Raw genomic sequence first — 13,721 nt, forward strand, 5'->3', positions numbered from 1 at the left:
GATCTCTGTGGGATCCCACTGGATACACCCTCTCACTTTGACAGCAAACCATTGGTAACTATTCTGACTACAGTTTTTCAACCTGTTATGCACCCAGGTTACAAGTAATTTCATCTAGATCGAATTTCCCTAGTTTCCATATGAAAAGGTCATATGGCACTGTGTCAAAAGCCTTTCTAAAATCATATCACACATCTACTGCTTCCCCCCGCCCCCCACATCAATAGGCCAGTAACCCCATCAAAGAAGAAAATTAGGTTGGTTTGCCATAATATGTTCTTGAAAAATCCATGCTCGTTATTCCTCACCACCCTATTATCCTCCAGGTGCCTACAAACTGATTGTTCAATAATTTGTTCCTGTACTTTTACAGATATTGAAGATACCTTAACTAGTCTATGATTCTCTGGTCACCCTTTTAAAGACAGGTACTAGATTTTCCCTTCTTCAGTCCTTTGGGATCTCACCTATCCTCCATGATTTATTGAAGATAATTGCTAATGCTTCTGAGTTTGTTTCAGCTAGTTCCTTGAGCACCTTAGGGTGAATTTCATCAGGCCCTACCAACCTGAATACACCTAACTTATGTAAATATTTTAACCTGTTCTTTCCCTATTTTGGCTTGTATTCCTTTCCCCTTGTTAATATTAATTGTATTGAGTATCTGGTCACAATAGGGTGACCAGACAGCAAGTATGAAAAATCGGTTCGGGGTGGGTAATAGGAGCCTATATAAGAAAAAGACCCAAAAATCGGGACTGTACCTATAAAAATTGGGACATCTGGTCACCCTAGGTCACAATTAACTTTTTTAGTCCAGATTGAAGGAAAGATAATGCATTATCACCACAGCTGGCACTGCTAGACCATTTTGTATGCCTAAATGCCACAGATCCTAAGATTTTCTTTATTGCATTACTCTGATTTTTTTGCTACATTAAAGAAAGTGGTCCTCATAAGCCAACTATCCTCTCTGAACTATAGACAAATTATAATTTTATCTGAAAGTACCCTTCATTTTGCGACCAAGAACATATTTTGGAGACACTGCCAATTCCAGTTGCTTTAACACACACAGTTTAGTGCTGGATACTTTAAACACTACAAGCCTTGCTTGCTGATTCTGATGGAAGTCAATAGGGAGAGGACAGATCAGGTCAGAAGTAGAGCTGTCAAGCGATTAAAAAAATTAATAGCACTATTAAACAATAATAGAACGCCATTTATTTAAATATTTTTGGATTTTTTCTACATTTTCAAATATATTGATTTCAATTACAACAGAATACAAAGTGTACAGCACTCCCTTTATATTTATTTTTATTACAAATATTTACACTGTAAAAAACAAAAGAAATAGTATTTTTCAATTCACTTAATACAAGTACTGTAGTGTAATCTTTTTACCATGAAAGTTGAACTTACACATGTAGAATTATGTACCAAAAAACCTAAAGTCAAAAATAGAACAATGTAAAACTTTACAGCCTACAAGTCCACTCAGTCCTACTTCTTGTTCAGCCAATCACTCAGACAAACAAGTTTGTTTACAGTTTCAGGAGATAACGTTGCCGGCTTCTAGTTTACAATGTCACCTCAAAGTGAGAACAGGTGTTCGCATGGCACTGTTGTAGCCAGTGTCGCAACATATTTAGGTGCCAGATGTGGTAATGATTCGTATGTCCCTTCACCATTACAGAAGACATGCATCCATGCTGATGATGGGTTCTGCTCGATAATGATCCAAAGTAGTGTAGTCCTTCAGATGTTCATTTTCATCATCTGAGTCAGATATCACCAGCAGAAGGTTGTTCAGGTTCTGTAGTTTCTGCATTGGAGTGTTGCTCTTTTAAGACTTCGGAAAGCATGCTCCACACCTCAACCCTCTCAGATTTTGGAAGGCACTTTAGATTCTTAAACCTTGGGTCAAGTACCTATCTTTAGAAATCTCACATTGGTACCTTCTTTGGGTTTTGTCAAATCTGCTGTGAAAGTGTTCTTAAAATGAACAACATGTGCTGAGTCATCATCCGAGACTGCTATAACATGAAATATATGGCAGAATGCAGGTAAAACAGAACAGGAGACATAGAATTCTCCCCCAAAGGAATTAAATCACAAATTAAATTAATGCATTTTTTTAAACAAGCATTATCAACATAGAAACATGTCCTCTGGAATGGTGGCTGAAGCATGAAGAGACATATGAATGTTTAGCATATTTGGCATGTAAATACCTTTCAATGCCGGCAACAAAAGTGCCATGTGAACACCTGTTCTCACTGTCATGTGACATTGTAAATAAGAAATGGGCAGCATTATATCCCGCAAATGTGAACAAACTTGTTTGTCTGAGCAATTGGCTGAACAAAAAGTAGGACTGGGTCAACTTGTAGGCTCTAAAGTTTTACATGGTTTTGTTTTTGAGTGCAGTTATGTAGCAAAAAAATATCCATTTGCAAGTTGCACTTTCACGATAGAGATTGCACTACAGTACTTGTATGAGCTGAACTGAAAAATACTATTTCTTTTATCATTTTTACAGTGCAAATATTTGTAATAAAAATGATAATATAAAGTGAGCATTGTACATTTTGTATTGTGTTAGTAATTGAAATCAATATATTTGAAAATATACAAAAACATCCACAGATAGTTAATACATTTCAATTGGCATTCTATTGTTTAACACTGCGATTAAAACTGCAATTAATCGCGATTAATTTTTTTAAGTTAATCATGTGAGTTAACTCTGATTAATCGACAGCCCTAGTCAGACGCATTGAACACATGTTGTTCCCCAACTTCAATCTTTGGATCTGATGTGCGTATAGGAGACAGTGCTCCCTTGTGAGCTCCGGAAGTAACGTAAGTGTGTTGTAGAGAGAAGTAGGTCCTTCTGAGGCTGCTCAGGGACCTGAAATTTCACAGTGGCAGAATGATCCCACTTTAGAGGCCTTAGCTAGTCTTTTCAGGTTGTAAATCAGAATCCTTTCAGTCTTTCCTTCCATGCCTCGCTACTTCCACTTCCATATTAATAAACTATGTGAGAGTTTACCCATCAGTCTGTCCCAGAGAAACAGAACTCAAAATAAGTAGCTTTTACTCATCTAGTGTACAAAAATATTTAATTAATTATAGCATCCTATATTTTAACAACACAATAATGTGGAAAACTGATATGTTTAGTTTGCTTCTCTAGTATAGCATTCAAAATCCCTTTGATAGCGTTTCATTTGGTAAAAAAAGAAGCTCCAGAAAGATTTGTGCTGTGGGGGTTACACATCTGAGGAGCTATAGGAGTACCCAGTATCATCCCCTGTCTCACTGCTATGATATACAGCTTTATGATGATGGAGTATTTTAAAATGCAGGTTTTCCAGTTGATCAGCTTAACCAAGAAGGAATTGTACCCTCAAAAGGCATGTCTTTTATCAAGAAAAAGAGAACCGATGACAGACAAACTAAGGAGAAATTTTGATCCTCTAACAGCTTGACATTTTTAGCCTTTGGAATGAGAATGTATTGTAAGGTGTTATGAGGCACTGATGCAGAGAAATTTGCTTGAAAAAACCCTACTGAAGGTATTAAGACGAGTAGCTTCTTCTTCACAAGACAACAATTAATCATAGTTCCCTCCCCAAACTGTTTACACTACTCTGCAGGAATCACCAGAATGACCAGAGATGGGCCAGAGCCACAAAACTATGGTGCATTAGTGTTAACGCAGAGTACAGTGATGGAAGGGGTTTTTCCATCACTGTAGGAACTCCATCTCCCCAAATGATGGTAGCTAGGTCGAGATGGAAGCCTTCTTCCATCATCCTAGCTGTGTCTACACCAAGGGTTAGGCTGGCAGAGCTACAGTCCTTGGGGGTGTGGATTTTTCATACCCCTGAGTGCCATAACTATGTTAATCTAAGTTTTAACTGAAGACCAGGCCACAGGGGATCAGAGTTTTGATTCAGGCTCATCTCCACTAATACCATACATTAGGCTTCAGGGTGGGGACTGTTATTCTTAGTTATATGCTTTCTGCTAAGGTCAACAAAACATTAGCAGAAAGTACCAGACAACTTCAAATGATTGAAGCCATATAGTCTACTGTGAATATAACATGTGTGCCTGAAGAGACGTTGCGACTTTGGATCAAAAAGTGGCATTAATTTTAGCAAACCCATTAACTTGAAACCACATGGCTCCATTGTAAATATCTAGCAGGGTTTCTAGAAATGGATGATACAAAAAAGATTTTTAATTAAATCACATATTTGTAAAAAATATACACATTTTTTTCCTTTTCAAAAATAAACCTGTTTAAAGTTAAATTCAATGTTAAGGCCTACATTTACAATATTAAAATAAAACAAAATATATGCTGCATCAATGAGCATTCCTCAAGTTTTGATGAGTTAAAGGGTGCTTTGTTTTGTATTATATACAGAATTAGGATAAAAAACTACTGAGATTAACTCAAGTTTTACAAATATGTCATGTTGTACATTAAGTATCTATTTTTTTTTTCAGTCTTCACAATGGAACATATACAGGTATTTCCATTTTTCCCAATTGTAAGTACACCTCTACCCCGATATAATGCTGTCCTCGGGAGCCATAAAATCTTACCGCGCTATAGGTGAAATCGCATTATATCGAACTTGCTTTGATCTGCCAGAGTGCGCAGCCCTCCCCCCCCCCCAGAGCACTGCTTTACCACGTTATATCCGAATTCGTATTATATCGGGTCGCGTTATATCGGGGTAGAGGTGTACTTTGTTTCTTTTGTGGAGAAAAGCTTTTGCCTTAATTACTTTTGGTTTCAGTTTATCTAGCAGGTGCAGAGAGACTGTTTTCTTCATTTGGACTATTTCATTCATACTTGAGAAACCAACAGGGAATTGAAAAAGCAAGAAAACTTGTTTTCCCTCTTTCAGTGTATGAACCACCACCAGGTGGGAGAGGATGAGCTTTACAAATTCTAAAACTAACCTAACCTGCTTAGGCACTTTTGAAATTCCAGTAGGTGCCTGTTTGCATCCTGAGGCTCCCAAATACCTTTGAAAATCTGGCCAATGTTGACCAGAAACAATCCATCAACTCATTAACTACAGTTAATTCTTCCTTTGTTTACTAAAACAATTTTTGCATTTAAAACATACTTAAACTTACCTTCCCTCCCTCCATATGTATCCAGCACTTTTTTATTGCATTAATTTATTTATTTCATTAATACAAAAAGAGTTTAAACATTTTTGTGCATTTTAATTCCATTCCAATTTGCATCCAAATGCAGACTGAAACAAATCATGAATCAAAAATTATCTAGTAATTAAGAAACAGGTTATTCGCCATTTTCTAACATAACAAAAAGTAAAAATTAACCCGAACAAATGTATGTTGAGGTATAAAATTGTTTAAGTAAAATGTGATAGATGTATAGATCACGGGATTGGACTAGATGACCTCCTGAGGTCTCTTCCAACCCGAATCGTCTATGATTCTATGTAGAGTATCCTCCTGGTTAGCGATGAACAGAAGAGGTTTGTTTATGTGGGCTTTTTTAAAATAAATTATTTATACATTTGGAACCCACACTTTTTGGTACTACAGCCCATATGTATAGCCCATTAAGTAACAGTGCCTACCAGCCACATCACTTAACTGCTTTGTGCCCTAATTACCTCTTCAGAAAAATACAGCTAATACTATCGTGTTTCACCCACTGCTTATTCATCTCTATACGCAAAGCACTTTACAAATGCAGGGGAGGGTTATTTATCCCCATTTTACTGTTGACTTAAGTACAGAGGTTCAACTAATTTGTATGAGGGGCATGATGGTCCAGGAGATCATCTTAGACATGAGTGTTCTAGTTCAACCTTGGCCACAACTTCCTACATAACTTTTATCAAGTGTCTTAAGCTTAAATCAATGCAGTATTCTGGTGGGGAATACAGGGTGAGGTTTAATTTCCACTGGAAACTGAAATTCTTTTCATTTTTGATATGGCTTGTTCAGAGGTTGAAAATGCAAATATTCTTTATGTTTTTTTCTCCATCTGCTTCATTGACATAACTCAGTCCAGTTTTCATATAAAGTTAATATTGTAAATGGGTTATTATACCTGCCCTTCAAAAGTATCTTCTGCAGCAACCAGAAGTAAAAATCCCACCTACATTTCAGGTGTTGGGGTTTAAAGTGATTTTATTGTATGGATACAAGGACAAAAAATTAGGCACTTTGCAAAAAAGTCATCTCAGTAATTATTTTCCAGAAATGTTCTAGCTGTTGAAAAGGCTTGACCCTAAAGATTTGAAAGAATGATGATTTCAGATAATGGCACAGTGACTGCAACTTTAACTGCTGAGAGGCTGCCCTTTTGTCCTTAACAAAATATCACACCCCGCCCTGGACACCCTAAAGTGTCAGCTACAAAATCACATGCCTTTACTTCTCTAATCTAATGGAAAATAGCTGATAGATGTCAGACGGCAGGTCCCAAATATGCTGTCTGAGCTTCTCCTAGCCAGCAGAAGTTAATGTGCTTATAGACACACAGTGCAGGATTCTGCACCCACTGAAGTCAATGCCAAAAACTCCCATTGACATTAATGGGAACAGGATCACATCCATAATTTCCAATAAAATTAATGGGCCTTAATTATCCAGAACAAAAAATAGTAAATTCTATGAATTACAATTATAATTCAAAATTAGTGGTCACATGAACTTTCAATAAAATGAAACTGTGTGAAGTCCTTTGAGTAAGAGGGAGACAAAGTGACATTCAAAATTTCAAATCAGAATAATATTTTAATCATCTGCAACAAACTATTTTGACCAAATTTCTTCAGATTTTTCAGAAATGTCTGCTTTGCCTCCATAGTAAATCTTACAATTTTCAAGCCAAAGTTACAAGGGGTGATAAAGTAGGAATTCATAATGGGTGCTGATTGCAACCTTAACTCTGGAAATGCTGCTACTTCTCAATTATTAAACACACACACACACACACACACCCACACACACCCCAATTCATTTCACAAAAGCAGCAAGGTAAAAACATTTAAGGATTCTGTTTCATTTGACATCTACAGAACTCTCTTCCCAAATCAAAGTTCATGTTATGATAACTAATGTGCTAGGAAAAGAATACTGAAGTGCTATAAGATTGTAAGTGAAACACAAACCTTGAAAGTAAAACTTAGAGATCTCAGATTCTTTCTGCCACACATGATTTATCTTAATTGGAGGATTGTGTGTGTGTGAGATAAACTGCCTTTTTAATGAAACTGTTGGCTTATCTTGAGCTATTATTTATGTATCATGTTTTAAATTTGGAATTATGTTTTTAAGAAATAGATTCTGACAAACAAAATTGTTTTTATAGTAAGTTAAACTAAGATGAATGTGGAAATATCACTGACAGTTGGAGCCCTTTTGATAGACACTTTCTGTTGAAAACATGTTAATAAACATGAAATAGAATCCCCTCCCCAATAGCTATAATAATAATACAGTAGACCCTCAGAGTTACGAACACCTGGGGAATGGAGGTTGTTCATAACTGAAATGTTGGTTACTCTGAACAAAACGTTATGGTTGTTTTTTCAAAAGTTTACAACTGCACATTGACTTAATACAGCTTTAAAACTTTACTATGCAGAAGAAAAATGCTGCTTTCCCTTTTTTTTTTAGTAATTTACATTTAACACAGTACTGTAGTGTTTTTGCTTTTTTGTTGTTGTTGTTGTTGTTTTCTTTGTTTCTGTTGCTGCCGGATTATGTACTTCTGGTTCCTAAGAAGGTGTGTTTGAATGGTCAGTTCGTAACTCTCGTGTTCGTAACTCTGAGGTTATACTGTAATGTTACCTAGCTCATATATAGTGCTTCTCATCAGTAGATCTCAAAGCACTTCACAAGAAACTATACAACAGTTTAACAAAGTGTAGATACTATACAGTGATCCACTAATAAAGACTTTACCATCTAACTGCAAAGCTGGTTAATAATCCTAAACAAACTATACAGGGTTTTTTTCATTTAAAAAAAATCAGTAAAGATGTATTTAGTAACTATGTGGGTTTAAGAAAGCTTTAATTCCTCAGTAAACAGGAATTGAGCCCTCAGGACTGTGGTTTTTGAAATTAGGGTGTGTTTAGATCTGGAGACTGCCCAAACTTCATTCACATCTAGAAGGGAAAGCAGCATGCCAAACATATGCAATCAGGAAAAATTACATTCTGAAGAAAGATTGTAAAACAAATGCTCCCATATGTTTCACAGAGATCAAATAGAATGGCTGAGGACTAGCACAGCGATATTTAACTATCTAGCAAAAAAAAAAATCTTCAGAACTGAGAATTAATTTAGTGTGTGCAAAGTAAGGGAAGGAGGCACGTAAGCTAGCTACTCTTTTTTTAAAAAAGAACATCAAGAAGATACAGAGTGTAGCTAAGAAATAAAAGGAGATTCAAACTCTCAACTAGTCTAGTACCATCAGATGCCAAAAATTACTATTTGTATTACAATGCTACCTACTGTCCCCAGCAGAGGTCAACCCCCCATTTTACTAGGTGCTGTACAAAAGTACTGTATAGTAAGGGACAGTCCAGGTGTCACAGAGCTTACAATCTAAATAGACAAAACAGAAAAAAGATGGGAAGCACAGAGAAGTGAAGTGGCTTGCTCCAGGTCACACAACAGGTCACTGGTGGGACCCAGATTGAAATCCAGGTTTCTTGGGTCTCCGTCTAAAGCCCGTACACTAGACCACACTGCCTCAAAAAATACCTATTCCCTTCCCCCTTGCCAACATTAGCTAGTATACACCTGAGATATCTTAATACACATCTTATTTCTCAACTTGAGCAATGTACTGCAGTCACTCTCAAATATCCAGTTGTGCTTGAAATAAATATATAACATTCCCCCAGTGGCTGCACTGTTCCCTAGGTATTCCCTGTATCAGGTATAGAAAATATCAAAGGCATACTGCCATAATGTTATTCTGTTATGTAAGCCAATTCAAAAGATTAAGGGTAACCAATACAGCGTTTCGCAGATGAGCTTTAAGGGACTGGTATGAGTCCCTTGTTAGCAGGGCTGACCTTTAGTCAGATGGTGAAATCGTTAGGTTTCAGTAAAAATGTTTCTAGCCCCTTTGTTTGTGAAGACAGCCTTGAAAACATAACCTGACATAAAGCAGTGAAAGAGACACACATATCATCTTAATCTTACTTTATATAAAAGTAGTCAGTTAAATTTTGGGATGAATGCCAAAGACTCATCAATGGTACACAGTGATCATGGTGAGTGGGAGTTGGTTTTGTTAGGAGTGGGAGCTCACTAGAAATAATAGCAGGCTCTGTTTCTTAAAATGTGTAGCCACCTGAGGCTGAACTGTCTGCTTCTCATTCAGACTGTTGCCACACCATGGTTTTATCCCCCCACCTCTCACCTTGCTCTCTCCTGTGTCTCCTCCTCTGCTCCCCAGCACCACTAAAAATCACACCCACTCATTTTTCAACCACTCCAGCAGTTCACGAGGATGAGGAGGGAAGGAGGCAGGCCAAGTGGCTGCGACATTGAGAGAGTGTCCACCTCTCTTCTACTGCCAAAGCCAGTAAGCAGGTGAGAACCTGGAACTCCCTAGTCCAGCAACAGAGAGGACCCAGTAGGACAAGTACAGCTAGAGACTGTAGGACATCCACCTTTCCCATGACCAGCCACTCAAAGTCAGAAGCTACAGGACAATTTGCCTGTCATCATCATGTGTAAGGAACAGTTACCTGGTAGAGAAGCTAACAAGAACCACCTCAATGAGGTGCTGGGGAGTTGGAAGCATGGAAAGTTGAATGGAGAATAACTAGATGGAATAAGTAGATGGAGAATAAGTTGATGGAAGAATAATTAGATTAAGAAGGAGGGAAAGATCATGGAAATGATGCATTTTTTGTGGGTGAGAGGGAAAGAAGAATACTAGAATGATGGATTTTGCTAGAGGGAATAATATTTGGCATAGAAAAAACATCCTATATATGACTGAATGAACTCGAACATTGAAGGGTACACACTTTGTTAAAATTTTGGCAGCATATAAATTGATGTTTTTTCTCTGAAATGACAGGGTACTGGATATTTATCTTTTATCATTTCACTCTCTAAGAGAAAGAACATTTTTGAAAGGCAGAAAACTGAAATAACCAAAATTATTTCATGGGATGACAAAATAACATCACCCTCCTTCATTCTGACTCTGTGAAACCCCCTGCATGCTGTCTCTGTGAGAAAAGCCAGGTGTGACAGAGCAGAGATGAGATTGAGCTAGGAAAAAAAACAGGTGTCTTCAGCACCATTCTCCCTGCAAACCTACAGTGTTGGCAGAGACCCTGTTTTCATTTTGCCTTCCTCTGCAGCATGAGGCACTTGCCAATTTGAATTAGAGTAAATGGTGGATTCTCTGTAGCTTGAAATCTTTACATCAAGAGTTGAGGACTGCTATAATTCAGCCAGAGTTTATGGGCCTATTGCAGCAGTGGATGGATGAGATTCTATAGCTTGCAATGTACAGGAGGTCAAACTAGATCATGATGGTTCCTTCTGGCCTCAAAGTCTCTGAGTGTTTCTCTGCATTACTAGATTCTGCCCTTTATTTTGTGTGGTTCCTGCTCTGTAAGGATGGAGCAAGAAGGCAGTCTGTGTTGGGCTAGGGCAGAGACAGAAAGGATGACGACGACGGGAAGGATGGTCCAGTGTTACGGCACTAGCCTAGGACATGGGCGACCTGGGCTCAATTTCTATTCTGCCAGTCTTCCTATGTGACCTTGGGCAAGTCTCTCTGTCTCAGTTGCCCTCTGTAATAGTATCTCCCTATCTCACAGGTTTGTTCTGTGGATTAAAGATTGTAAGGTGCTCAGATACTATGGAAACGGGGGCCATATAAATACCTAAGATAGATAGAACATATCTGTGGCAATATAGCTCCTGTGACAATCATGCTATCATTGGGAAATAGAAGGGGTAAGAACCAGTGATTACACCTCTAGGGTTGGCAGTTCATTGCCCTGGCACCTCTAGGCTTGCCACTTCAGATATGAAAGTAAAAACATTGCTTAAGCCCTGGCACCTAATTGCTTGAACCCCAGCACCTCTTTCATTACAAATTAAGCACTGTCAAAAAGAGTAGCAAAACAGGAAAAGGCCTCTAAATACCCACATATCTCCATACCTTCCTCAAAGGGAGTCAGATCTCTTGTCCACTCTGTATGGAAACCCCATCCATACTTAATCAGAGAGAGTCATAGAACTGGAATTGAGAGGTCATCCAGTCCAGTCCCGTGCACTTGTGGCAGAACTTATTATCTATACCATTCCTGACAGGTGTTTGTCTAACCTGCTCTTAAAAACTTAATGTAACTTCATCCCGCCAGATAGATGATTTCAGGGAAACACCACAAGCTGAAACAATTTCCTGACCCTCCCCACAGATTCTTCATAAATGGGAATGGTCCAGCCCACTTATGCCTAAAAGACAAAGGACTACCAGTTTTAAAAATGATTTTTAAAATCATAAGTTAAGGGAAAAACAAAGTAACTGCATATATTGGCCAGGAATACCAAGAATATTTCCCCTATTTAATGATGTATGCCTTCATACCTCCAGGATCTATTGAGGGTAACTGGAAGGCCTGTTTGCGCGCGCTCTCTGGGAATTTGGAGGCCTTGCTCTGGTAATACGGATGTTAGCATCTTCTAGGGATGAGTGGCCCTCCATCTCTCTTTGCAGCAGTGGAAGTCAGAAATGCTGCGCAGGATTCTACTGTTTCTGTCTTTGCAGACAGAATAATGCTGGGACCAGGATGCTTTAGAGTATACCCTGGTTTATTCTTAAATCTCTGACCTTGCATAGTTTTCATACAATCGCTCAAATTATTTAGTATCTCCTGGTTATGGATCTCAGTATACTATACTAAGTTTTACAGCTCTCAATGATCCTTTCCTTTAAAGTACCTAACAATACTTCCTGTGAAAGTGAAAAACCATGAACTATAGGATTCAAAAAAGTTTTAGGTGTAAAACAGGAATAAATATTTATTAAAAACAGTTTTATGTTTATTCCTGTCAAATATAGTATCAAGTTTATTAAAAGGCAGAAATTATATATTTGAATATAAATGAAATCCTTAACTTGAAAAATAAATGCACATTACAAAATGGATTGCCATTTAAAAAAGGGCAACTGTTTATCCTAATTTTCATTTAGATTTGACAAAATAAAACTTTCCTTAAGAGAGGATACATTTGTGCAGCTTAGTAATGAGTTGTTCCTGTTGCAAACCAAAAACTAGCTTCACGTGAAACTACAGTATGCTATGTATCTATGCCTCCGCCAATTACTCACATTCTCATAGAGGGCTTGAAGGGTCTCTAGGTCAACCACAGAGTTGTCCAAGTTCACAACAGCTGTGAAAAAAAGACAAACGTGAAAAAGAATTAGTTGTCAAGATGATAATCCAGCAGTGAAAGACACATTGAACACAATACCCAGCAATAGCTTTTATGACCCCACTGGTCATACAGCTTAAGGGTTTTAACTTTATTAATGCCTTGAATAGTGCCGTTTCTAGGAACCTGGTAGAGCCAGGTGACAAGTGTTAAAGAATCCACTCCCTCCCCCAACACACACACGATCCCATGAGTATGGCCAAAGCCAAAGATCAGAGATAAGCTTCACATCAGACTTTCATGGTCTGACTGAAAGCATTATAAAAATTTGTAAATCTGTTCCCCCCCACTCCACACACAGCTCATTCCTGTCACTGGTTGGTTTCAGACTTAAATTGGTTAATCCACAAATCAGCCAGTTAACTTCAAGACACCTGACAAGGGTCAAATCTTCTATGCACTAAGCCAACAGGTTTAGTACGATACAAAATATGCCTTTCCTGTTCCCAACCAATGCTGGTGCCACATACATACTGTACCTTTTCAATGTCAAAAATCTGACTTAACTGCACACAGAGAGCAATTTCAGATCAACCTGACCTTTGAAAAAAATATGATAAACAGGGGCATTGATTTGCTGTGATCACTGGAAAAACTATGAAGTGGAAGTAAAGGTACTAGGCATATTTCATATTTATGCTGGTCAGCGAAGAATCATTCCAAATTAATATGAATATAAAATTATTCATATACAATTATTTAAAACCTGGTAAACTGCATTTTTTATTTTTACAAGCTTACAATCCATGTCATTGGAAAGCAAAGTAAATTTTGTTTTACACACACACACACACACACACACACACGATATTCTGAATGTTATGCATCAGGGATTCTTGTAATAATAAATACTTTTACTGCAATATTTAATCTTTTGCCATTTTATCCTTTATTTGACTGGTTTTTTGTGTGTGTGATTTTTTTCCCCTGTATACATATCTGTCTGCTAGCCAGAATAACCCTGGGACAAAACTACTCTAGAGATCAGGCTGGTGATCAGTGACGGAATCCCAGTATCTGATTGCTTGATCCTCTATAAATCAGTGTCCTTGACTGTCACTAAGTGATTCTGTGTATACACCTCAAGATTACAGACAATATAATTCAAACTCATTTGTTTCTCATTGCTCTAAAGCATTCAATGATACCACTTAGTGTCTGGGACTCATCACATTTTCCCCTTACAGGTCTGGAACTTAATTTTAGTTACAGTA

The 13,721-nt window shown here is 37.7% G+C and overlaps 1 protein-coding gene across 1 annotated transcript in view; it reads right to left on the reverse strand.

The window, feature by feature from the left end:
• Window positions 1-13,721, reverse strand: part of FMN2 (formin 2) — a 231,279-nt gene that overhangs the window by 86,355 nt on the left and 131,203 nt on the right. The window contains exon 8 of the mRNA XM_054021267.1: window positions 12,404-12,465. Coding sequence (XP_053877242.1) covers window positions 12,404-12,465 — 62 coding nt within the window. The remainder of the gene's footprint in view (window positions 1-12,403; window positions 12,466-13,721) is intronic.

Source organism: Malaclemys terrapin, chromosome 3 (assembly GCF_027887155.1).
Source record: "Malaclemys terrapin pileata isolate rMalTer1 chromosome 3, rMalTer1.hap1, whole genome shotgun sequence".
Classification (NCBI taxonomy): Eukaryota; Metazoa; Chordata; order Testudines; family Emydidae; genus Malaclemys; species Malaclemys terrapin.